General features: G+C 43.8%; 1 protein-coding gene across 1 annotated transcript in view; it reads left to right on the top strand.

Annotated features, from left to right (window-relative positions):
• The window catches only part of SPOCK1 (SPARC (osteonectin), cwcv and kazal like domains proteoglycan 1), a 518,075-nt gene that overhangs the window by 352,058 nt on the left and 138,140 nt on the right, over nt 1-27,877 (top strand). Inside the window, exon 4 of the mRNA XM_034960555.2 lies at nt 6,620-6,734. Coding sequence (XP_034816446.1) covers nt 6,620-6,734 — 115 coding nt within the window. The remainder of the gene's footprint in view (nt 1-6,619; nt 6,735-27,877) is intronic.

The raw sequence follows: 27,877 nt of genomic DNA, 5'->3' as shown, positions 1-27,877 counted from the left end.
TCTTGTTATAATTTTTATGTATACCAAAATGCTGAGAGGATACTATAAACTGCTATACACCCATCTACCTACATTTAACAATTGTTATCATTTAAGGGCACAACCAAAAAATTGACCCCCAAAAAAGGCTGTTATCAATTTATAACCCTCTCCCCCACCTCACACACACACATACACAAATAATGTAACAGAGAAGATGCTTTTATCTTTGACACAGAAAGAAGTCCCCAGGACCTCAGTTTAAAGGGGAAAGAAAAGGTCTCTTCCCAGGAGGGCTATCTTTGGTCAGACTCATCTTTCTCTCCTCTGCCTCTTTGTCTCTGTCTGTCCTGTGTCCCTCCCCACCGATTCCCCAGTTCTTAAATGCAGGAGTCCAACCTTTATGCCACTCTGCTCTCTGCCCTATCCAGGCACATGTCTAATAGGCCCTTTGTTTGGCCTCGGAGAACTTGGCCAGCCCCTTGAATATGAAAGGAAAGAATTGTGAGGAGGCTTTCCAAGCTGCCATTCTTCTCTGGTTACAGCAAAAATCCTATGGGCAGAATCTTCTATTTTATATTCTGAGAGGCTCTGTCGTCAGCTGGTGAACAAGCCTCTCTGGAGACACGGGAGGCAAGATGCATGCACGGGTTACCATGGGGACAGACAAGCTGCAATAAATGTTCCTGCTCATAGCTTGACGAGGTTTTCACAGTTTGGTGTAATTTCTTTGTCAGTCGTCCGTTAAGTCACTCCTAATGAATCACTGGGAGTGTCTGCTCTTCACGTGAACCTTGGGATCGCATGACTCAGGCAGAGAGCAGTCTTAAAAGCAACAGTGAGACAACAAGGCATCTTTAACTGGTGGACTTTTTGCAAATCAAGTGGCCTCTGGCCTGAGGAAGATTCTGGAAGTCACCAGTGTGGGCCAGGAGTTCAAGCTGCTGTTTTAGATTAATCTTTTGCTTACTGGTCTCAACAGGTAGGCTTGTGCCTCCCGGAATCCTGTGTGGCTTGGTGTTCCTGGGGAGAGGGAGGAAGGAGGTTCCTGGCAGGAGAAAAGGGGTTCTAAGAGTTGACCACTGGGCCTTCCAGCCCTGAGGTCCTCTGTCATTTGGCGGACGAGAATATATGTAGTGTGTCTGTTCTTACTAAGTGCCACTTTCTACATAAAATGCATATTTAGGGTTCCCTCTTCCTGCCCCTCTCCCCCGACTTTAGTCTGGTCACAGGTTCTTGCATGCTGGGTTGAAGGCACTGTGGAACTCAAAGGCCCTGGCTCCCCAGCATGGTCCCTGTGGCTCCAAGGCCCTTCAGGACCAGGCTCAGCCTCCTCTCCAGCCTTTTTACTCACCGGCTTGCTCCAACTGCTGCCAGCCTGATGAAACACTTGAATTCCTTAAGCCTGCCACAAACTTTCTTACCCCTGGAAAGACAACTTCCTGTTATCTGGAGCGTTCTTCCTCATCCTATTATCTGGTTTAAACCGACTTTTCCATAGATGTCAGTCTGTCCAGGAAGTCTCACCTGACCCCCTGAAAGGCTGAATTAGGTACCTTACCTGTCTCACCTGTCTCCTATGTTCAACGGTGAACCCCTGGAGAGCTGGAAGGACATCTTTTTGCTCACCTCTTTGTATTCACCTTTATCCTGCAGAAAGATGCTTCACGCTGAATGATACTCTGTAAATATTAATTGAATAAACACAAATGTGTGTGATTTCCCCCAGGTGAGGAACCCTTTGGGCCAACCCACAAAATGGAACCTTCTTCTCATCTGAGCATCTCTGAGGTGGTATCAAGCTCTGCTGTGCTAGGTGTTGTGACCCTTTGCCAATTAGCCTATAGGATGTGCTCAAGGAGAGTGCAAAGGCTTGATTCAGGATTTTAAAATCAATGTAGCTAATTAAAAAATAACTCGTTGAACTGAAAAACAAGTTCAGAAACAATTAAGATAATTAAAATATCACCACCTTAATTGAGACCAAGTAGTGAGCTTAAAAATAAAATTAATCAAAAAAAGTTACATGGAACCAGTAATTAACTGGCTTTTGAATTCAATGCTTTACAGCTTAACAAATCTCTTTAAATTAATTCATTCTTGGTTTGTTCCTTGAGAAAGGTTTCTGTAAAAAGTCATTTTGAAAAAAATAATTGGATTTGTGCTGGGTGCCAGTTGACTCTTGAATAGTTCTGCGTATAGGTGGGAAAGATAAAATTAACCTTTGGTGGGCGCCTGCTCTGTGCTAGGGATGCTATCCTGTTTGGGTCCACAGGAGTCCTGCAGGTTTGGTGATAGAAGAGGTAGAGAAGACACAGGGCTTTGTCATCCTCTGGGGATGTCTGCATCCTCTCACTCCTTGTATGTGGAGAGAGACTGAAACTTGGAGCAAGTCCTCTCACTCCTTGTATGCGGAGAGAGACTGAAACTTGCAGCAAGTCCCCAGGAAATCAATAGCACCATGACAAGGAAACTTTGAACTCTGCTCAGGGCTGTCACGCTCAGCTGCCTCTCCTACCTTCTCACCTACAGTTTCCCCTACTTATTAAAAGGCCTCTCAAATGCCACTTATTATTCGGATCTCTTATCCTTCCCTTTACAAAGTGCAGCCACAGTCCTTTCCAGTACTGGTGCTGGGTGCCTTTCAGGAGCATCCATCACCCTGAGCCTTGAGGCTGCTAGCTAGGTAAAACGTATTTGGGAGGCTTGAGTTTAAATGGAAATGACACACTCCTCATCCCCTGTCAATCCCAGTGTTGCTGTTTTTCAAAAACAAAATGCGGCGAGGTGATTAAACAAATGCTGACAGCTTGATTTGTTACTGTTTTGTTGCTCTGTGAAGTTCATTTACTCTAAATAATTTGCATACATGTTTGAAGTATTCAGACCCTAGTAATTGATTTTTAGCAGACTTGATTTCTGTATGCAAATTGTTAAGTATGTAGGGAGTTTAATAACGAACAGTTTTTATTTATTAGTATTTTGGGTTGGAGGTTTTTTGTTTTTAAAGAAATGTTAGTTAGCTTCCAGAAGTGGAGGGTGGTCTACAGGAGTTAGCCTAAGGTAGGGTGACAGATGGCAAAACTACAGGAACAAAATTGACCAGACCATGGTTCCTTTGACTCAGTTGGGGGATGGCTGCATTCAGAGGGGGTAGGCTGAGGGCTCAGGTGTCCAGAGCTGGGCACCCTAGCCTCTGGGGAAAGATCAGGGCTGGTGACCTCATCCTGTGGGGTGTACTGAGAGGGAATCGTGGACCATCCTCTGCAGCACTGGGTAATCTGGCCGCCCCCTCCTTTTACCCAGTAAGCCTCATTCTGCCCCCAAAGCCTCTTAAGAATATGGTGCACTTGGGCCCTTGGCGTGAGGTGAGCCCTGCAATCAGCTTTTTAAAGAAGATAGTAGGAGATTCTCATGCTTCAAGCATACACTGGTGAAGAATTTGGGTTCTGGAGTCACAGACCAGGTTTGTCCTGCATCTCTCATTAGCAATTTATTTTTAAGACTTGCACATTAATAGCAGCTACCTCCTTTGGTGGCTATGAAAATTAAATGTGGTGATCCAATCAGAGTTCACTGCCTGTATGTCAAAAGCACTCAGTGAGTGTTAACTATGGTTCTTTGTTATTATGAAAACTGATTATTTACTCTGGGAAAAAAGACAAACACAAAAAACTTAATAAACACATATGAGGTGATTAGCATGTTCCAGGTCTAAGTACTTACAGATATTAACTCATTAAATGTTCATGACAACCACCAAGCAATAGCAGGTGCTGTTATTATCCCCATTTTTACAGGAGAGGAAAGTGAGGTATAGCAAGGTTAGCAAGCAGCAGAGGCAGGGTTCAGTCCCAGAAGCTACTCTGCCTTGGAGTCTGTGCTGTTCCAGAAGCTACTCTGCCTTGGAGTCTGTGCTGTTCCCGGATCTGCTCAGCTGATTCATGATCCTTGTGATTGCACTGTCCGTTGAGACCACCCGGAGGACAGTGTGGCATGTTAACAAAGTTGGATACAGAGGCAAAAATGAGCTCAAATTCTGCCACAAAGCTTGTCATGTAGTACTGCAGATTTTGACACCCATCACCCTAGGCCAACCTGTTTTTCTCTGTCTCTGACATCCACTCAAGTGAAAATCTCAAGTTCTCTGCTGCAGCACTTGGCATCTGTTGGGGAAAATGCCTCAGCTGGTAACTATGACTGGGGCTGCCAGTGGTCTAGTCCCCAAGTTTCTTGAGATCTATAAATGTCTTCATCCTGTGGTGTGTGGAAGTGTGAGAAGGGGAAATGAAGGACTGACATGTCCTGTTAAGCTGTTCAAGCAGCAGAAACGCCATTGGATGTTGTGTGTTCAGAACCTTTGAGAAACTTTCATCATTAGTGGTCATCTGGTAATCATTCTTAATTGTTGACTCAATTTTGAATGATTCTTGGAGAGTGAGTCAAAGTTGGCTGAGCTGCAGCCCCAGGGTTGGCGTGGGGGGCAGTGCACTGGGCTGAGACTGCACCAGTCTCCTGGCTTCTTATGCAGACATCCCCAGGAACCAAAAGAGTTCCACTTAGGACCAGGAAGCTCTTGCTGCAAGTTTCTGGAAGCCCCAGCCTTGGAAGACTCTGAAGGCAGACACAGGGCCCTGCCACCTGCCTTGCAGAGGTTGCCTTCAGCTTAAGAGCTCTGAGTGAATGAACACTCTGTCCCTGGGGCTCAAACCAGCCTCTCTTTTATCTCACAGTCTGTTTCTTTCTGCTAAGCTCCAAGTGTCAGAGCCACATCCCTTGGGGAGTAGACTCTACCAGGTGACTCCCCTAGGACCGGGCCCTGGGTCTTATTACTTTCCAGATGGGCCTGAGAATGCAGCCTGGCTTCTGTTTATAGCTGCTGAAGCTGCGGCAGTGGAGGGAGCCAGCTAAGCTGTTCAAGTAGCAGAAATGCCTTTGGATGTTGTGTGTTCAGGACCCTTGAGAAATTCTCAGCAGGCATTTGAAGAAAGTAGTGTGCAGATTCTAGGCCTGGGCAGGAGGAGAGGAACAGCGATGTCCTCTACATGCTGAGGAGTCAGGATGGCTAAGAATCCAGTGGTTGAGGGCACTGTGACATGTCTTTGTGTTTGTTTTGGTTTGGTTTTTTGACCATGTCATTTCTTGTAGAAGTTTTGCTGTACCTGCTCAGGATGCCAATTTGTTTAACCAAATGTTTGCATGGGGAGGACATGGGGAGACATCACCTCCCCTGACTGTGGAGAGCAGTTATGAAAGATTTACTGCTTAATAGGCTTTAGGCCCCAGAGCTTGAAGATGGCACAATTGCTTTTGTTTTGCAGAGAATTCCCCGAGGCCTCTTCTGTGCCAATGATGAGCATGTGCACCTCAGCATGCAGAGTGCTGATTAGCCGAGGGCCTGCTGCTCAGCCTATTCCAGGAAATGTTGCAATATATGAACTGCTGTCTTTGGAGACCCTTTCTGGAGTTACTTTGTTTGAATCAACTCCCCTCACCCCCTCTTGTCTCATTACTGCCTCCCCACAAACCACACTTAATAGTCAGATTGAGTATCTTATGATTGCCCGAACATGCCTCCCTACACTCGCTGTGCCGGTTCACTCTGACTGGATTGCCTTTTCTATCTTTGCTTTTCAAAATCCTGCCCATCCTTCAAGATCCAATTCACATATTAATGCTTCATCAATCCTTGCCCTAGAAATTGATCTCCATTTTTCTCTTGGGCTCTGTTATCATTTTATATGCCCGTCATGGTCCTTATCTAATTCTGCCTTGCACAATAAATATTTATGTGTAAGCTTTTCCCCCTCCCTGTTACAGTGTAACTTTGTGCGGCACAAAACTGTCTTATATATCCTGAAGTTCTTCAAAAACTTAAAATAGGTTGTTTATGCACATAGTGTTTATTGAATGGAAGCAAAAAACTCTGTCCTCAAGGACTTTTCATAGGAAATAAGTAAACTTAGGCATGAATAAAGTCATAAAAAGCAACACCAGATTCATAACCAAAGAGGGAAAAGTAGCTCTTGTTTCTTGGATCATGTGAGATTCTAAAGGATTTTTTAAAAGTAATTCCTGCCTGAGCTGAAGATGCTGAAACTCCCAAAGCACAAAGGAATTGCTCCCCTGATGTTGAGGAAGAATGTGTGATAGACACAGAATTTCCCCTGGCTTGGGCTTTCATTCTGTTCCCCTCCAGCCTCAGAGAACAGCACCGAGGGCAAACACATGGTTGGTTTACTTCCTATCTGTTTATTTAAGTAGAAATAGAAATTAAGGCCCGGTGCAGTGGCTCAGGCCTGTAATCCCAGCACTTTGGGAGGTCGAGGCAGGTGGATCACCTGAAGTCAGGAGTTTGAGACCAGCCTGGCCAACATGGTGAAACCCCATCTCTATTAAAAATACAAAAATTAGCCAGGTATGGTGGCGTGCACCTTTAGTCCCAGCTACTTTGGGAGGCTGAGGCAGGAAAATCACTTGAACCCAGGATGGGGAGGTTGCAGTGAGCTGAGATCGCGCCACCCACACCAGTCTGGGCAACACAGCGAGAGTCCGTCTCAACAAAAAAAAAAAAAAAAAAAGAAAAATTAAATTTCCCTGGAGGTCCTAAACCCTGCCCTCCTTCTTGTTTTTGCCTCAGCCCTGGACCCATCCAAGGACCCCTGCCTGAAGGTAAAATGCAGCCCTCACAAAGTGTGTGTGACCCAGGACTACCAGACCGCCCTGTGTGTCAGCCGCAAGCACCTGCTCCCCAGGTAAGGCAGGAAGGCCGGGGGCTGGGGCTGGGAGGCATTCTGCAGCTGGCAGATCTGAGGGTTTCCAGTCTTTGACGTGGGGATATGGGGAGGGGAGAGCATAGTGTTAGGGTCGCCATTTGTATGGTGTTTGGTGCCTGTACTCTGACTATGATAGGAATCTCAGTTCTCAAACACAGGTTTACAAAGAATGTCCATCTTTATTTCCTTTAAATCTACTTCATTTTGACTCTGAGTCCTGATCTGAACAGATGAGCAGAAAATTCCTTCTTGGTCATGATTGAGAACTTTCTCCTCCCAGAGTGATGCCACGACCCAGGAAACTTACAACTAAGAAAGCAGGGGCCAAGTGTTTAGTCTCCTGGTTGCACTAACAACCTCACTGTGATGATTCTTCGAGGTCCATTGAGGCCCAAGGGCTCTCTGCTTCCATGTCCCCATTGGATGTAGCATCTTTGCCATCCTTGGTTTTTGGGTCCTGCTTTCTCAGGACCACCACACCACCATTCCTTCTGGGAACATGCTATTTCCTCAGGATACAGCCCCTGATATCCTCTTTTCCCCAGCCCAGGGGGAAGTATCCCCCATCTTCTTCAGGGTCCTTAAAGCCATTGCTTTTACCCCTAACTCCACTCCCAGCATCATCTATCCAGTGGATTTAGGCTTTCACAAATGATGGATGCAGGCTTTCGATTCAGACTGCTTCTGCCTTTGGTCCTGCAAAAATACCTGAAGCATGAAAGCAAACAAACATACACATGCAAACGGGCTTTCTTTAAGAAGGGAGTCAGATGGGGCAGGGATGAGAGGAAGGCAATTTCAGTGCATATTCTGCACTTCTCCCTGTGCTGCCTGTACAATTGAGAGGTGTCACAATGGGGCTTTGGAGTTACCCATGTCCAGTTCCCAAGTGGGTAGTATGCTTTGCTGCTCACCGGCACTGTACCATGACCTCAGACAAATAAAGCAACCTTTCTGAATTTAGATAAATAAAGATTCCCACTTAAATCTGCTCCCCACCGAGAACTTTTGCTTTATATCTCCAGCTTGAGCTGGGACCATGCAGAATGGGTCCTATCCCTTCCCTCTGTTCCTGAAGTCCAAGCAATGCTGGTCCCCTTGGCTGTTCCTCTGGGGGTATGTTTTAATTTCCCTCAATCCTGTAAATGGTTTCCTCTGAATGTGCCTAGGGAGCTCCTGCCCTCTGAAATCATGGTCTGGCAGAGAAATGGTGCTCCTGGCATGAGGTGAGCATCTAGAGCAGCCCCCACCCCATACCCCTCTGGCCTCTCTAAGCCTGGCACCTGCAACAATAGACCTAGCTTCCAGGGTCATCTTGCTCTGAGGTCACTGTCAAAGTTATTTTTAAAATAATCAGACTTTGTCTCTACAAGAGCAAGATGCAAGGTATCATAATGTGCTTTTCTCTGTCCCCAGACTGAACTGTTTTCCTGGTAGTAAAGCTAGATTGCATCCCTGGAATACTTCAGCCTGTGCTAGCATTGTGCTCAGCACCTGTTTCCTTGAGTTCTTTCAGCCATTTTGTAAATTTGGTATTTATTTTGTCTCTGCTTTACAAATGAGAGGACTGAAGCTAGTGAGGCATTAGTAATTTGTTTGCAAGCAGCAGCATGATTCAAACCCAGGATTGTCTGCCTCCAAAGCTTATGGTTTTCACTACTACAATATGTTGATGTCTTCATTCTACCTGTTATTGTCTGCTCATCCATTCATTGACATTCAACGAAAAGGTATTGAGGCCTTAGGCACTAAGGCTACAGAGGTAAACAAGAGACCCTATTCCTACCCTCAAGGAAAGTCAAGTTCACTGGGGAGTGGTATGTAAAAAAATACCACTTTTTTGGGGGGGGTGGTTATTATTTGAAGTTCCTTTTAAGGTATATATTATCTGAGAAAACTAGCCTAGAATCTCCTGCTATATGCAATGTCTTTCTTCTCAGATGGAGGGAAGATGTGGCCATATGAATTAAAAATACCCAAATACCCTTTGGGATGGTGCTCTAGGTTGTTTAGCCATGTGTGTGTGGTGTGTGTGTGTGTGTGTGTGTATGTGTGTGTGTGTAAGATGGAGAGTCCATTGCATGTTTCCTCCTACAATGCAGGATATAGCCCTTTCTGGAAGTGTTAGACAAGACATTTTTGGTTTTAAACTCAAATCGGTTTGAGACCTATTCAGCAGCCTCATTGATATTCAGGCATATCCAGGTGTAAGTGGTGTTTTTCTGGGCATGCCATGTTTCTGTGTTGGAAGCACCAACACTTTTGCTTGTGTTGAAAATTGTAATCCTCATCTCCCACATCTCCTGGTGACCATAAAATTACAGTGGCTGAGAGCATGGATTTGGGAAGGAGACCCATCTGGGCTCAATTCCCAGGTTGGCTATTTCCTTTTCCAAGTGGCCTTGGCAAGTTATTTTATCTTTCTGAATTTGTGCTTCCTTATCTGTTAAATAGGTTTAATGACAGTGCTTCTACCATTCCTCTTTTTCATTTGCTGGAACACATCCTCTAGTAATTCTTACAGGGAGGGTTTATGGGTGATAAATTTTATGAATCCTTGCAGAGTATTTTGTGTGTGTGTGTGTGTGTTTGAGTGTTCAATAAAATGATGGTGTGTAAAGTACATAGTCTATTGTCAAATAATAGCAGCTGTTCGTACAATTACTGAGACAATTATGATAATAGTTATTATTATCTACTTCATTTCGGAAGGTCAGCCAGAAATCTCCAAAGTTGCAAGTTACTGACTAAAAAGTAATTCACTGCAGGTGCCTTGGTCCCTACCCAGTTCGATTGCGCCTGCGTCTGCAGTTTCTGCAAGAGGAAGCCTTTGAGGTTTAGCGTGAGGATGACAGTGTCATTTCTGCTGCCCCCTTTGCAATTCACAGCAGGTGTAGACTAAGAAGATGATGGGATTTCTGATAATTGGGCCCATTGGTTCATTGGAAAAAGCCCAAGGAGGAGGCGCTGGCTAAGATGGTGTGCCCACTCCTTTATCAAGATCTGGGAGGTGGCCTGGCCCAGGAAGTCCCTGAGTGTGTTTGTTGTGGTTGTTATGTCCAGCCTTCCTTCTCTTCCTCTTAGAGGCTGAATTACTCAGTCCACAATATCAGTTGAGTGCATACCTCTTTGAAGGGTCTTGGACACCTTCCCAGAAGAAACATCTGTCCTTCCACATTATACTCCAGGAGTCCCCTCTGACCAGGGAGACCATGTTGACAACTCTATTTATTCATCAATCAGGGAAGTAATCTTTCTCTCTGTGAAACATCTGTAGGCACTCTTGCCAGCCAAGTTGGCCTCTGCAGCAGCTTAAGAGGCAAATCTCACCCACCAGACAGTCATGAGTGCACACAGAGAGTTAGCCAGGCCAGGCTTTAGCTGATTATGAGGCTCCAGACTTAGGCTATCTTTGCAAGCAGATGAAGACAGAAGGACAGTGAGCACATCAGTGAGAGAATGTCATTAGCTTTCCTTGTCTGTGGAGATTGAGTGAGCAGAGAAGCTGTTTGACACACACATCTGTGACTGCAGTGTGTCAGGGCCGGCAGGCAAGCAATTTCATTGGGGGGCCAAGCAAGGCAGCCAGCCCTCCCCTGCTGGAATTCTTCTCCTTGATTAGGGTGGCATTTGTATTTGGTTTCAGGTAAACTCATATTCTCTTTGGAGAATTCTCTTTGGAAATTCTTTGTTTCACACCTTCCTGCTGTTAAGCGATACAGAGTGGGGTTGCAAGGGACAGATTTTTGTAGTATGTTCATCTTTCAAGTTCTCTAAAAGGGCCAGTTATGCACAAAAGAGCAGTGTGAAGACAGCTGGGAGTCAGGAAGGCTTCTCTTAAGCTACTTTAAAATAATTTTTAATTTAGTTTGGTGTAATGATAGTTGATGCTTGTTATAGAAAACATTAAAAGTAGAAAAAAAAGAAACAAGAAATAGGCAATGGTCACACTATCTAAAAACAGTAACCAAAATATTGTGGAATATTTTCTTCCATTCTTTTCTCAAATCATGGGTTTTGTCTATTGGTGTGTTTTTGTCAAAACTGATCAAGTGGTTCCTATATTGCATATAAAAATTTCTATTACATCCTCTTTAGTTAATTTTTATAAGTGAGTATTTTAATGATACTACAAATTATTTATAGATATAATTTTTTTTTGAGACAGTCTCCATCATCTGGGTGAAGGGCAGTGGAGCGATCATAGCTCACTGTAACCTTAAACTCCTGGGCTCAAGCAATATAGTTATATATTTTAATCATTATATAACATACTATACAAAAAATAACTTGAAATGAGTCATAGACCTAAATATAAGAGCTTAGGCTTTTTTAGAAGTCTTGGAAGAATGCTTCGAAGAAAACATAGGAGTTATGACCTTGAGTTTGACTAAGATTTCTTAAGTAGGACACAAAAAGCCTGAACTGTAATACAAAAAGAAAAGCAACAAATTAGACTTCATCACTGGTCTTCTAAAGGCACTTTTACAAAAACGAAAAAGACAAGTCACTCTGAGTTAAAATATTTGCAAAACATGTACAACAAAAGATTTGATTGTAAAATATAATGAAAGCATATGTGCATTTAAAGACTCCCTCCTGCATGTTCATATCAGCTTTATGTGTGATGGATAAAAACTGTGAAACAACCCAAATGTCAACAAGAGATGAATGAGTAGACAGATTGTGGTCTATCTCATAATGGATTACTATTCAGCAATAAAAAGAAATAGGCTATTGATACATCCAACATAATGGATGAATCTGGTAATAATTAGGCAGGGTGAAAGAAGACAAACCTCCCACAAAAAGGGGGAGATACTGTACAATTTCCATTTACTTGAAACTGTAGAGAATACAGACCAATCTGTGATGACAGAAAGCAGGTTATTTGTCCTCAGAGTAGTGATCATTGAGTGCCTAAGCATTCTGTAAGCCTCGATCATAAAGTAGACCCTTTGGGAGACAGTTAAGTCACACTCTGGTCTTAGATGCCGAGGATCCCATTGGTAAATGGGTTTGTTTGTGGAAGAAGGGTTTTTATTACAACCTTGTGCTATTCTTCCTGACTTAGGTTTTAGCAACATTCTCATAGGCATTCTTAAGAAAAATGTTCTCTTAGGGGACAGGGGGACAAACAGAAAGTCTTTAAGCCTGCAGAGGGCTCTGCCCTCAGGGATTTTCTGCTAGTCTGCATGGCTGGTTCTGATTTATTGTTCTGTGGGGTGGGAGATCGTGGGGCAGAGGGTGGAGGTTTCCCTACAGAGTGCTGAACATTGATTTTACCTCTCTGTTGCCATTGATTTTCATTTGGAGAATGGAAAATTGAAGCCTTTGTTTTAAGCCTTCCAGACAAGCCACATTCTCAAATTCTGCAAGTGTATTGTGAATGGGAGGGAGGGATGTCAGGATGGAACTTACAATATCTAAGTGTACCCTTTGAAGCCTCTGGGGAGCAGTGGGAACTAATCTGTTTTTAAATAAGGAGCAGACATGGCCCGATTTCCCAATGGGCTGGGCCTCTCTAATGTAATGGCCCTTTATCTCCACTTCTTAACTATCTGGAATAACAACTAATTCTCCACACCAGCAAAGAATTCAGATCCAGTCGAGGCTCTCGATACAGTAGACCGATCTGAGAGTTTTCAGTCTTTTATGTGAACTTGAAAAAAAGAATCAAAGTGTTCGAGGTCAGAGAGAAGTACATCACAGAATGTGCCTCAAATACCAAACTCTCAGAGGAGATTTGAAAGGATGACGGTTATTTCATCTCAGTTTTGTTTTACAACAAAGCACTGCCTCCTGCTACAGGGGCTTTGAACTGGTTGATTATACATACACATAGCTGTCGAGGTTTGGAAGACACGTGGCCATGCAGGAGGTGGGTAATTCCTGGGTGTCTGGTTGGCTTTCTGGCACTTCACAAATCAAGGCATTGCCAGTGACCAAAGAGTGATTGTGCCCACATTCATTACTATGATTTTATATTTATGTAGCTTATGCCCCTTCTCCAAGTGGCTCATGCATTGCTTTGGGGTTCTCCTTTAAGCTCAGAGGATCTTCATTTACTGTGTTCTGGGTCTGGATAGGGTGCCAGTGAGATCTTGGTGCTATATTCCTACACTGATTGTGGAATTAATGCATGGAGTTTTGGGTTTCCCTCTTCAGAGTAGTCATCTTTGTAAACAGAAACATCATCACTGTGGTCTATTGTTCTGCAAATAAATACCACTGGACAGTAAAGAAGATGAGAAGGAAAGTGGCTGGCTCAAGGTTGCTGCTTACTGACCACCTATCTTGTGTTAGGCACACTTTGCAGGAGGAATCTTACTGACTTCTCACAACAGTCTGCTAGGTCAGTATTATAATACCCATTTTACAGATGGAATTGTTGAGGTTGTGTAAATAACTGTCCTAATTGGACACTGCCAGTAAGGGGAAGATTAGAACCACAGTGGAGGTCACTGCACTTCCAGAGTCCATGCCTGTTGCCTATGCTGCACAGCCTCCTCTGCTGTGGAGTCATGGGGCAAGCTCCCAGGAGCCTGATGTACATTTCCCTTAGTGATAACCGCCACCCCCCCGCTACCCCCCCCACCCCCAGCCCATCTGCTCCTGGCCCTAGAGGTGCTGCTGTACAGATGCCTGGGACCTTTTCTCCTAATCCTTGCCCCTCGCAAAGCAACTAGTCCATGCCCTGGTATTAAACCTATTTCTTCTTTCTGTGCCCAAAGCAATAATTCTGAGTTCATTTTTCCCCTTCTTCGCTTTTCTGAAAGTAATCATTCAAACCACATGTCACTTAAACATAGAGATATTTAATTACTTTAAACCCACAATCGCCTCTCTCTTTTTTTTAAACAGCAGAAGCACTTTATGGCTGTGCTCAGGTTAAGGACCTAGCTGTTTGTGGAGCCTTCACTGAGCGAGATTTTATAACTCTCAAGCCACTTAACTCCTCTGTTCCTTTGTTTTTCTCTCTGAAACGAAGACTATTGATTAGATGACCTTGATGACAAGCAGCAGAGAGTAAAAAGCAATTCATAATGGAGATGTGAATAATTATGTGGAATTTTTAGTCCCTTGGATTAAGGAACAGAATGAGAGGCAGATATTGCATATTGTCAGGCAAATTCGCTAGGCTGGGGGTCCCCCTTTACAAATACAATTTTTTTTTATTTTGAGATGGAGTCTCACTCTGTCACCCAGGCTGGAGTGCAGTGGTGCAATCTTGGCTCACTGCAACCTCTGCCTCCTGGGTTTGAGCAATTTTTCTGCCTCAGCCTCCCGAGTAGCTGGGACTACAGGTGCAAGCCACCACGCCCAGCTAATTTTTTTGTATTTTTAGTAGAGGTGGGGTTTCACTGTGTTAGCCAGGATGGTCTCTATCACCTGACCTTGTGATCTGCCTGCCTCAGCCTCCTAAAGTGCTGGGATTACAAGTGTGAGCCACCACACCTGGCCTACGAATACATTTTTAAAAATAACAAAAGAAGACTGCCAGTAAAATGTGTCACACTCATCTTGTTCTGCCTTGTTTTCCCATTTTTCATTTAAGCCTTGCTTTCAGTGCCATCTGAAGATGGGGGTGAGTGGGGCAGGTTTACTTGGCAAGGTCAACCAGTGAGACTCCTACCTCCTGCCTGGCCTGGTAGTTTCTAGATGTGCCCTCAAGAACCAGAGCCTCTGCCCTGGGAGCTTGGCATCTCCCCTCCAGGCTGCACTTGCTGAAGAAAAACAACAACAACAACAACAAACAACAAAAAAAGCGCTTCCAGAGGGGGCAGTTCATATTTTCCATTGACCCCAAAGCACTGGATCACCATCTTTTTTTTGAGCCATGTTTTATCTGTAGGAGATGGAGAATGTTTTATGGTTGAATTCCCAGGATGTGCACATGCTCAGATGCTAATAAGTCAAGCGTCTGCGAAGCTGGGAATGGTAGAGCCAGGGATTGATTAGCAATGCCCTCCGATTTCCTGCTTCCATTTCCAGTAAAATGGCATTAAGTGCACTGCCCTTCTCTGCAGTTCTGCCCAGAATAATGGGGCTGCAGTTGCTGTATTTATTGGTGTCCTTGCTTATTAAGGAATGTACATATTGGTATATTTCCTACATCGGATTTCAGTGGATTAGAAAGAGGAGGTTGAGGTAGGTGTGCCTATTTTGAATAGATAATTACTAGGTGTGATTTCCATTAGGGATCAGATCTTGCTGGGCAGCACTCAGGTGTGAATTGCTAGAGCACATCTCTCCCTAAACATTGAGAAAATGACAAACCTGAGCCCCCCTGCAATTCACTGAAGATGTTAAATTGCCCATCTTGAGTACAAAATTCCTAGCAAGTTCTGGAGAATTTTTTTTTTTTTTTTTTTTTTTGAGACAGAGTCTTGTTCTGTTGCCCAGGCTGGAGTGCAGTGGCACGATCTCTGCTCACTGCAAGCTCCGCCTCCCTGGTTCACGCCATTCTCCTGCCTCAGCCTCCTGAGTAGCTGGGACTACAGGCACTTGCCACCACGCCCAGCTAATTTTTTATATTTTTTGGTAGAGACTGGGTTTCACCGTGTTAGCCAGGATGGTCTCGATCTCTTGACCTCGTGATCCGCCCATCTTGGCCTCCCAAAGTACTGGGATTACAGGCGTGAGCTACCACACCCGGGGGGAGATATTTTTTAGTATTCAGGTAGACCAGAGCCTGTGTGGCCTCCTCACAAAGATGTTGTCATCTTTTTTTAATTTTTTTGAGATGGAGTCTCACTCTGTTGCCCAGGCTGGAGTGCAGTGGCATGATCTCTGCTCACTGCAACTTCCACCTCCCGGGTTCAAGCGATTCTCCTGCCTCAGCCTCCTGAGTAGCTGGAACTACAGGCATGTGCCACCATGCCTGGCTAATTTTTGTATTCTTAGTAGAAGCAAGGTTTCACCATGTTAGCCAGGATGGTCTCAATCTCCTGACCTTGTGATCTGCCCATCTCAGCCTCCCACAGTGCTGGGATTACAGGCGTGAGCCGCCACGCCTGGCTGATATAATCTTCTTTTATAAAAGTTATGAGATTGAACTTTCCCACTTTTACTTCATTTTAATTTTTCTTTAATCACTTTCCTTTTCCTTTGTTATTTAATAAATCTACTGTCACTTACTTGCTGTTCTGCCAAAACTCATCAAGATCCAAACCCAGAGGTTTTCAGTTTAGACATTTTATATCAGATTAATCCAACCAATGAACCGTGAAAGACATTCTTTATGGATATAAGCCACCATAGTAGGGCCCATCTGGGGCGCTGGCCTTGTGGATTCTGGGCCAGAAAATGGACTTAGGATGATTTAGATGGACATTCAAGGCTATCTTTAGAAGGACTTTTGCTTTAAATAGAGTGTTCTCAAGCTGATGTTCTATGTTTAATGTTCCTCATGGAGAGAGGGTGCAGAGGGCCAGGAGAGATGAAAGTTAATTAGTTTGGGGACCTTGGCACCTTTCCAAGGCATTCTCTTAAATGAGGTTTTTCATGGGCATACATTGAACCCAATGTTGCTGTGCTGCAAGTAATGAGAAGTTCTCCTCTCAGCCTGCCTTGTCCATGATGCGTCCACAGCTGGAGATGCTGTGGTGTCATGCTTCCCAGTGAACTGCAAGTCTAGCTTCGGAACAGTGACATTGACCTGAAGGAAAGGAGGAGACCCGGCTCAAACTTTCCATCACTGTGAGGAATTCCCAAGTAGACAGCAAAGTGACAAGGGGCCCTGTAGCCTGGAGCTAGATACCTTCTCTTGGCAGGCACCGGGGAGGCCATCTCTGAATATGGTGACAGTGATGAAATGCTTTAGAGCTTGAGTCCTTCCTGTAGTTGCTTCAGCAGGACTAGCTCAGAAAACTGCTCATGTGCATGCTTTGGTGATTGTGGGTTATGGATCATTAATTCAGATCCCACTAAGTTGGAGTTTGTGATAATTTCTTTATTCAACAAATACTTATGGGTGCCTTCCATTTGCCAGACACTGTGTTATATGTTTGGAGTTTTGTGATGAGTGGGCATAGTCTACCCATGTGGAGATTAAAGTCTATTGAAAGAGACAGATGAAAAAAAAATAAGTATCTAATAAACTGTGGTAAGATTAAGAAGGTTAAGAGTGGAGTGGTTTAAGAATCACTTTAGATTGGTTGAACAGTGAAGGCCTCTGCAGGGGGCAAAGGTAAAACCACCTTTGTAAAGGTTATGACAGCGAGGGAAGTCTAGCATGGGTGACTCCATCTTGCCTCTAGCTTCACAGGCTGGCTGTCTTCACTCATTCCTGGACCCAGGTCAAACCAACTACGGGAAGAACTTAGCTTATAGTTAAACTTTGAAAGAAGGATGAGGGGGGAAGAAAGGAGGGGAAGTTCCCTCTTTAAAATGATCCCTTTCCTTGCTCAGGGACCAAAACCACCTTTGTGAGTCTAATGAAAAGCCACAAGATTAGGATTATGGGAGGGGTCTGAATTCGGCTAAAATGTAGGTGTAGCTAAACAATAACCAGCCATTGTCTACCAGCTTGCCTTTCTCTGATCCCTTGCTGCTCAGGAGTCATGTGACCAGAGGTAACAAGATTTGTGACTTTCCCTATTCTATCTATTGCTCCTATAGATAACATCACTATTGTAGAACCTAAGATTGATCTTTTCAGATATCTTCAGACCTGCACATTAAGCGCCTGACTGACTCCACTTGGACCTGGGACTCACAACTCAACCAGTCCTGTGGCCCCTACCCAGAGGAGGACTGAGTACATGAGGACCCTTTTTCACAGCCCTATGATTTTATCCCCCACCAATCAGTGGCACCCATTCCTTAGGCCCCTGACCACCCAATTATCCATAAAATCCCTAGCCTCTGAATTCTCAGGGAGGCTGATCTGAGCAAGAAAACTCCTGTCTGACCACTTGGCTAGCTCCGCATTAAACTCTTTTTCTACTATAATATCACAGTCTTGGTGAATTGGTTTTCTCTGTGTAGTGGGCAAGAAGAACCTATCAGGCAATTACAAAGGTGTAGGTACCAGCAAGGCAGAGAGGAGAGGAAGTGTTCTCAGTGGAGGGAACAGCCTCTGCAAAGGCCCTATGTCAGGGAAGAAGAGAAGGAGCTCGGTGTCCGAAAGAAAGTGAGAAAGGGGAGGCCTGTGCTTCAGGAAAGAGGGAGTATGGATACATGAGGCTGGAAAGAAAGGCAGGGCTAGATTCTTCAACACCTTGAAGACCATGAGGACATGCGCAGCTCTCAGACCAGGTATAACGGGATGTTTTGTGTGACTTTCAGTTGGAGAGTGATAGAATTGTGTGGTTTAGGGTGGACTGTATTTCCTTAAATTCTTGTTCTTTAAAGCAGACTTTTGTACCACATGAGAGAATCTAGAGGGTTCTGTGTGCATTAGAAATCCTAACGATATCCTCATTGAGCTTGTAGACTAGTAGAGGAGGTTAAGAATGTGAATGTGTATAATCTAATCTAGAAGATAGAAAATCCCATGAAATAAAGTGGAAGCTCTAAGAAGGAAGAAAGCACTTCCAGCTGCAGCTGGGGTTGGGGGAGGGTTGAACTCAGATAAGGAGCATTACTTAGTAGTGTTTATTAGTATTTACTAGTGTTTAAGAGCATATGAGGACACTGGCTCAGACCCACTGGGACATGCTTAATGTTGACACCTGTTAAATGGCACAGCTGGGGGACCAGGGCAGTGCTGCCCCAAACCCATCTTCTGTGTAAGAGCCACTCTGCCCTCAAGCTGCTTCCTGCACCGAATCTCCATTTCCTTCTAAAATGATTACTTTAAACCCCACATTGTGGTATTTTTATAAGGAAAGCAGTGAGCTTAGTACCAGTACATAGTAGGCACTCAATAAATTTAGTCTTTCATCTGAGCCTCTAGTTCCTCAGGGAACAATCAGATGGGGGAACAATCCTTGCTAATCTCACAGAGGTTTTCAGGATCATATGTGCAAAGGGTCCTGCTATTTTTAATGTTCTGGGTGGTGTCAGTTGTTATCTGACACCATTTGGGTTGCTATAAGACGATACTATAGACTGGGCAGCTTATAAACAAATTTATTTCTTACAGTTCTGGAGGCTCGAAAATCCAAGGTCAGGGTACTGGCAGATTCTGTGTCTGGTGAGGACCTACTTCCTGTTTCATAGACAGCTGTCTTTTTGCTGTGTTTTCACATGGCAGAAGCAGCCAGGAATATCTATGGGGCCTCTTTTATGAGGTCACCAATTCCATTCATGAGGTCTCCACTTTCATGACCTAATTACTTTCCAAAGGCTTCACCTCCAAATACCCTCACATTGGGGATTAGGTTTCAACATAGTAATTTTGGGGAGACACAAACATTGTCCATAGCATTCTTCCTCTGACCCCCATTAAATTCATGTCCTTTTCATATGCAAAATACACTCATTCTATCTCAATAGCCATAAACGTCTTAATTCATTCCAACATCAACTTTAAAGTCTTAAGTCCAAACTCTCATCTAAATATCATCTAAATCCGGCAGGAATGAGATTCAAGATACTGTTCATCCTGAGGCAAATTGCTCTCCAGCTGTGAACCTGTGAAACCAACATGTTATGTGGTTCCAAAATATAATTGTGGGATAGGTATAGGATTCCCATCCCAAAAGAGAGAAATAGGAAAGAAGAAAGGGATAACAGGCCCCAAGTAAGTCAAAACTTCAAAAGGGCAAATAGTAGTAAACCTTAACATTCAAGAATAATCTTTTGTGACTTGATATTCTGCCCTTCAGGCCCACTGGGCAGAGCTACTCCCTTCCAGACCCACTGGGGTAGGGGTACTGCCTGCCAGACCCACTGGAGTGAGAGTCTCACCTTCTGGACCCATTGAGATGGCTGTGTTGCCCCCACGGCTTTGCCTAGCAGGGTTTGGGCCCCTGATGGCTCCAGGCAGCCCTGTCCCCCTGCAGTGTCTCTTGCAACCATAGCTCTCTTGGGCTGGAATCATACACTGGTAGCTCTGCTGGTATGGAGCTGCTGGAGTAGGTGGACATTGCCCTAATGTGGTCTTTCTGTGGTGGCCTCATAGTACTCACTGTGGCTCTTGTACTCTGGGCCTGTGATGGGTAGAGCAGCCCTGATGATTTCTGAATTGCTCTTTCCTTGTCTTTGATGATAGCTCTTGGCTTTTGTTTAGGTCACTGACTAATCTCACCATTGTCTTGAATAGCACCTGGCTTCTGTTGCGATGGCTGACCCATACTAATCTCCTTTATACATTGTCACTTTACCATACCCTTGGCATTCTCTCTAGATCATGTTTTCTCACTCTTTACAATATGAATAGGCTGAGAACTTTCTAAATCCTTAAGTTCTGCCTCCCTGTTGATGAACAATCTCATTTTTGAGTCATTTTACTGTAAGCAATCAGGAGGAGCCAGGCCACTTCTTGAACACTGTGCTTTGATATTTCCTCAGCCAAATATCCAGTTTAGTTATTTGCAAGTTCTACCTTCCACAGACACTAGGACATGAACACAATTCAGCCAAGTTTCTTACAACTTTCTAACAAAAGTGGCCTTTCCTCTAGTTTCTTTATTTTTTGAGATGGAGTTTCGTTCTTGTTGCCCAGGCTGGTGTGATCTCAGCTCACTGCAGCCTCCGCCTCCTGGGTTCAAGTGATTCTCCTGCCTCAGCCTCCCGAGTAGCTTGGATTACAGGCATGCACCACCATGCCTGGCTAATTTTGTATGTTTAGTAGAGATGGAGTTTCTCCATGTTGTACAGGCTGGTCTCGAACTCCTGACCTCAGGTGATCCACCCGCTTTGGCCTCCCAAAGTGCTGGGATTATAGGTGTGAGCAACTGTGCCTGATCTCCTGTAGTTTCTAATAATATATTCCTCACTTATGTCTGAGTCCTCATCAGAATAGCCCTTGCTATCTTAATATGTTTGTGTTGCTATAAAGGAACACCTGAGGCTGGGTAATTTATAAAGAAAAGATATATATTTGGCTCATGGTTCTGCAGGCTGTACAAGAAGCATGGTGCAGCATCTGCTTCTGATGAGGACTTCAGGAAACATCCACTCATGGTGGAAGGCAAAGAGGAGCAGCATCACATGGCAAGGGTGAAAGCAAGAGAGAAAGAGGAGGGAGGTCCCGGGCTCTTTTTAACAATTATTTCTCATGGACACGAAAAGAGCAAGAACTCAACACTCAATCATTACAGTGAGAATGGCACCCAGCCAGCCATTCATGAGGGATTTGCTCCATGACCCAAACACCTTACATTAGGCTCCACCTGCAACACTGGGCATCAAACTTGAGATTTGGAGGGGACAGATATTCCAACTATATTACTATCCAATTTCTACCAATATTGTGTTCAGGATTACTTAGGTATTCTCTAAGGTGATCAAAGCTTTCTCTACAGCTCTCTCCTTTTCTTTCTGGGTGCTCACCAGAATAGCCATAAAGATCCTTTCATGACAATCTAGGCTCTTTCCAGCATGCACATTCAGACTCTTCCAGCCTCTGTCCATTGCCCTGTTTCAAAGCTGCTTTTACATTTTTAGGTACTTGTCACTGCAGCACCCCACTTCTCAGTACCAATTTTCCATCTTATCATGTTTGGGGCTGCTATGCAAAAATACCATAAACTGGCTGATAAACAACAGAAATGTATTTCTCATAGTTCTGAAGGCTAGGAAGTTCCAGGTCAAGGCACTGGCAGACTCTGTGTCTGGTGAGAGTCCCTTTTCACTAGGACATTTTTTCACTGTGTCCTCACATTGTGGGAACAGCTAGCCAGCTCTCTGTGGTCTCTTTTATAAGGGCACTAATCCCTTTGAGAGGTGAGTTAATGACCTAATTACCCCTGCCAAAGGCCCCACCTCCTAATACCATCATCTTAGAGGTTAAGATTTTGATATATGGATTTTTGGGGGGACACAAACATTTGATCTACAGCAGTTGTTGCTTTCTCTACTGGTTGAATGAACACTCCACTGCTTGTTTTGCTCTTACCACTCACTTGCAATGCCCAGATTCCCTCTGGAGTGTCAGCCATAGGCGGGCATGACTAGTTCACTCTTGTATCCCTTGTGCCTAGCTCAGGCCTTGGCACACTGCAGGTGTTCATGGCATGTTTAATGGATGAATGAATCAGTTAAATCAAGAAAGGAGCTGGGGGTACAGGGCCAAGCTGGTGCACTTAATGGAAGCTGTGTTAGGTCAGCCGAGTTGCAAAGTGATGCTTACAGTAAGAGTTAGTGCTGTTAATACCATGAGGGAAGTGAGTATATTCCATTTCCTTTTGTTTGCTGCATAGAACCTACCACATTCCTGGATACACAGAAAATACTCAGAATGTGTCTATGAAACTCCCCAGGGAAACTGGAGGTAATGTGTCAATCTGCTGTGAAAGTGGCCCTGTTCTTGAGAAAGAGCAACATAACTAGACTCTGCACCCTGCCCGACCTGGTAGCCTGCTTATTTAGGGCCTTCTCTCTTTGCCTTCCTCTCTTTGTGCAAAGTGACTACACACATCTAAAGTCAGCTCTCCTCTGCAGCTGCAGGCTTGGCCTTGGTGGTGAGAGGATGTCATCCATCCCAGTGGCCCCAGGAGTCTCTCAGACCTGCAGTTCTGTGTTCTTCAGAGTGCTGCAGAATGGCCTTGGATCTGCCTTAAGGAAGTAAAAAAGGAGAGAGACAGGTATTGAGTGTGCACACTGCTGACTGTCTCGATGAGGGCCTGCATGGCTCTTCACTGGTCCTGAGCCCTGAGGCTCTTCCATGCCTGGCCTAGGTTTATCCTTAAGGACTGCCTCAGCCATGAGGCTTGTAGGCTCCAGATTCTCTTCTCTCTAAGGTCTGATTCCTCTCCCCTTGGTCCACAGGATTCACCCATGTTGCCCTTCAGAATAGGAGGCAACAGGGCTGCCTGAGGCCTGTGTTGCGCACTCAGCCAGAAATAAGCCTGGGGAGGCAGCAGGCGGCATCCTCAGGGGTTCACTTTATGTCCTAGGGAGAAGCACAGAGAAGAGGGGCTGGGTGGTGAGCTGCTCAACCCTGAGAGGCTCACCTCAGCTCAGGCCTGCAGCTGCTGCTCTCTGCCATGTGAGAGCCCAGGATACACCTGCAAACTAATTGAAATATGCTGCAAACTAATTGAAATATGTGATTTCCTGCTAGTCTACCTGGTCTCCAACTTGAGCAGTTTCTCCTTGCACCATTTTCTTCGTCTTGTGGTACGTGGAAAAGTTGGCTTGTTGTTCCTTATGGCTCTGTGATTACCTACAGTTCTTCGGTGGTGGTTCCAAATCCTTTGCATCAGAGTGGTTCTCAGAGCAATACCTGGTAGAAATAGGCAGAGCAGAGGCTTGGGGTGATGAAGTTGTGCTCCTTCAGGGTGCTGGCATTGGGGGTACAAATTGGTGCAACATTTCTGGTGGGTATTTTGACCCCCTTGATTCTTTGATTCCATTTTTGTGGCTCCATCTCATGGAAGTAAATAGACATTCACATACAGGTTTATATACAGGGATGTTCAGTGTGATTCAGGATGTTCAGTGATGACAAGGTTAAATAAATGGAAACATCCCCTTCCTCTAGGTGATTTCTGCTTGAACTCTTGCAGTATTGACAGCCTGCCTACCAACCTTCTGAGGTAGCTTTCCTGTGTGGACAGCTCTTATGTGATGTTTGAGTTATCTTCCTTAGGTTGAGTCAAAAGGCTTTTTCTTGATAACTTCAACACGGTCTAGGTAGAATAGGTTCTGTCTGGTTCTGCTGTGGAATAGCATTGGGACACATTGGCTTACTACTCCCTGTGCTGACACAATTTTGAGCATCTTGTCTGTACAAGAGGGGCAGTTGAGTACCAACTGTATTGCCCAAAGTGGCCAGTGATAAACAGCTATGTATGAGTGGCTGGGAACACGGGGCAAATGTGTGTGGAGGTGGAGGCTATCTGAGATCTTCTCAGAGAGGGCTGCTACTTGAGCTCACCTTTGGGAACGGATGGGGCATACCGGCAGAAGACAAGTGCTGGAGAAAACACAAGGCCTGGGGAGCTAGCCAGGGTTCTTGACTACCAATCCAGAAAATGTCCTACCAGTCAGGGCCACATAGGAGAGAAGGAGCTTCTCTGGGGCTCCATCTTCTCTCCTCCAACACTGACTGTGAAGAAACTTCTCGAGCACGGGATAAGTAATGATGCGGATCTGGCCGTACCAGCCTCCTGTAGCGCTTTCGTGAATGCCCACCACTAATGTCTTATGGGGAATGGTGTTCAGCCTAAGCTCCTCAAATGCCATGTCTCAATCAGGATCTAGCCTGTCTCTGTGTCTGTCCTGGCATCATGTCCCCAAAGCCACTTCTGCTTCATTTTACTGACTTGCTCCTTCTTAATGGCGATCACACCCAGCCCTCCCAGAACAGGGGGCTTTGCTGCTGGTGACCAGAAAACAATTACAGGTGTTTTCTCTCCCATGGGCACATCCCATGATAATTAATTGCCCTGAAGGAATGTAAGCAAGTGTTTTCCAAGATTAGAACAGCGAAGCTGATGGTGGAATGACATGTGCTTGTGCCAGCCTTTGTATGCACACCTGAGCCTATAATTAGCTGGAATCTGTGCTTTCCCAGCTGCTCTGGCCCCTCCTGTGAAGAAGCAGGATTATGAATGCTCAGGCAGGAGATACCAAATGAAGTTCTCAGCCCTGGGTTTGCTTGATGAGTATTTGCTTCTTTCCAATTAGTGTGTCCATTGCTAAAGATTTCCTCTAAGGTCTCAGGGATAGAGATGGACCTCTCTTTACTGGGCCAATGAAGAAAGTAAAGTAGCAAAACAATAAATCAAACCAAAATGCCAAAGGTCAGTGGACAAAAGGAACAATTTCTTTTCTGACCCTTGTTAGTAAGAAATGGATTTTTAAAACAGAGTGCATCACTAACTATTATCCTAAGGGAATAAAAAAAGCTCAACTGTTCGTTTACATTTCCCTAATAGCTTGCAATTACACTGCTGCTTGGCACTTTTCCTTAGCAAAGCAGAATTTTAGTCAGAGCCTGAGAGTGCCTCTGTGTGTGTGTGTGTGTGTGTGTGTGTGTAACTGCTTTTGCATGCAGGCCCCAGGGGCCTTGCTTGTTCAACACCTGAACTTTGAGGTAAAACCCCACTGGTGTCTGCCTCACAGATACCCTTAGTGTTACTGGCTGTGCTCTGTCACTCTCTTAATGGAAAGTGCAGACTGCAGTCTCATACCAGTTAGTAGACTTTACGTGGTCACGTCATCCTGTTAGTCTTCATGATCTGGTCAGGAAACATGGAGGGTATTGTGAGTTTAATGCTGGAAGTAGGTTTGACTAGTATCCTTGGACATCATATATATATATATAATCATATATATAATACTGTTATATAATAGTATTATATATGACATATAATAACATATACTAATAATTATATATAATTATATATTATATATTTGAAACCAAATATTTATAAAATATAATAATAGGGATAATAAGGATACTACTAATAGGGATAATAAGGATATTAGTATCCCTATTTTATATATGTATATAAAATACATACACACACACTTATATGATGTCCAGGAATACTGGTATCCCTGTTTTATAAATATATATAGAAACCAAATATATAATATATAATTTTATATATTATATATAATTAATGTCACTATATGTAATAAAGAATAATGTTCTATGTAATATAGAATATATTATATGTAATATATAATAATACATATTATATATTTAAATATATTATATATAAATTTGGTTTCACTTATAGGGAAACGTTGATTCAAGTAATGTTCCAAAGTGTGTGAACCACCAGAGATATGGATTGTGATCTGGCAAGTTCATTTTCTTCTTACTGTTTTCCCATTGGCCACATAATTTGCTCCTGGCATATTTAAATATAGCCTGGCTCATGGGATTCCTGAAATTAATAACAAATGTCTTGCCACATAAATATTTTGTTGGAAAAGTTATCAGTCTGTGGATCTTTAATGTCTCAAAATAAGAATAAGAGCAAAAATAGTTAAGGTAACATCTTTTCTGAATAAATTTAGCTGTTCAGAGAAATTAAATATGATTATTATGTTTAATAATCATCCCATTTAATGTATGTTATGGGATGTACATTTAATGCAGTGCTAGCAGTATCTTTGAATTTGTTGCTCAATTTCTGGCACATTCTAGGTAATTAATAAGTGTTTGTTGAAAAAGTAAAGACTGTAGAATCCTAACACATTTGGAATGTTTATACCTTCAGCTTTGATAGCTTAGCTTAAACAGGCCCTCAAAATATTAAGGTGGAAATTTAATTCAGATAGGATTGATCTCACCTCTTCATCTCCACTGAACTTTTGAGGACTGGTCAGGAAGATTTTATCTAGGTAACTCCTTTCTTCAGCCTCCTTCCTGCACTTGGGAGATCTTTCTCTGACTGTGACAACTTTGGTTTCTTTAAGCATTGCTGTAGAAATGCGAGACTGGCGGGCAGGTGTGAGTCCAGCAGCATGTATTTCTTTAGAAATTTTGAAAATGCATTTCCTTTTTAGATTTTGAACAATTTAGATCAGCGATACATGGTCGTAAGAGAATTGAGCAATAGAAAGGCATATAGAGTAACAAAGCAGCAGTTCTGTTTCATGTCCTCAATCCCACTTTTCTTGAGGGTGTGTTACACATTTGGTGTGTGCCTCTTTACTCATTTTCAATTTATTTGCACCTACTCATACAGTGTTTTTGGAAATTCTCATTTGAGGCTGTTCAGTCCTCTCATCTATGAAGAATAGATTCTCCTCAGCTGCCTTGGCCATTATGCAGTCCAGGTGAGAGGTACATCGTGGAGTCCCAAGTTGAAATGAACCACAGTCTAGAGTTCGACATTCGGGTACACCAGAGAGATGTTCATGCTTTTGGAATTGCATGCATACCAGACACATATCCTTCTGGTGGGCCTGATTCTGCTCTAAGACTTTTTAAATATGCGCTTTTCCTAGGAGTTTTGAAGGTGCTTGAGAAACCTGGCTTGGGGCTGGGTTGGAAAGCATGCCCTGGGATGATGGCTCTCTACTTCTTCTGGGGCCTGCTTGTCTCTCCTGATACGAGTAAGTCTTGACCTGGATGTGTGGTGACCCTGGCTCTCGTTATCTGGGCCAAGCAAGACGGGGTGAAGCACATAAAGGTGCTGGTATTCCTGTGGTTGACCTCCCAGCTTGAATCAATGGATGCCCTCCACCCTGATGCTGAGGGCTTATCTTGTGGGTATGGGTCCTTTCCATTGCCCCAGGTCTGCTTTCCCATGAAATCTCCCCAACTCACCCCCTCCCTAACAGATTCTCTTGCTCTTCCTTGACTTTTCTCCCTCTTGGGAATGTTGAGAGGAGGAGATGGACAGATCAAATAAAGGGCTTGAAACAATGCCTGGTATGTTATAGGAGCTGGACACATGTGAGCTATTATGGGTAGTAGTAACAGCAGTAGTAGCAGCAGCGGCATAATAAGGCCTCAGTAAATGTTTAGCTGCTGTTATTGTTATTATTACATATTTGTCCTTTTAAATTTCAGCTTCTGTAAACAGCAAGTCTTTTGCACCATTGCGTGTCCAGTAGCGCTTGGGACACCCTCAGGCACATAGGAGTCACTCTCTTCAGTTCTCTTTGCCTTGTTAGGAAAACTGGACTCTTTGGACATGCTTTCACGTCTGGGATCTTCTTCATTTGGAACAGGAGGGAGACACGTGAGCCCACATACCCCACGATGGAAAATCTCTCTCGTGGGAGTCTCTTTCATCAGAGCTGCTTTTGTAAATGACACAGGCCATTATGCTCTTCCTGTGTAATTTTATGACTTAGTATAATGACTCAAATAACCCTAACAACAGAGGAATTATAGTATCATTTTACATGACAGATTATTTCAATGGTTAACATGTTTTTCATTTCAATTAACATTCATTATTTTGTCTCTGGTTCAAAATAGCCACTATGTTAACTATCTGCTTTAGAAGCAATTAGTTTTGATTTGGCAAACAAATTCATTATTTTTGAATAGGCGATTTGATAGTAACATGAAAGTAAAATGCATGTAATCCTTC

Source organism: Pan paniscus, chromosome 4, assembly GCF_029289425.2.
Source record: "Pan paniscus chromosome 4, NHGRI_mPanPan1-v2.0_pri, whole genome shotgun sequence".
Lineage (NCBI taxonomy): Eukaryota > Metazoa > Chordata > Mammalia > Primates > Hominidae > Pan > Pan paniscus.
This window is presented reverse-complemented; position numbering and strand designations above follow the sequence as displayed.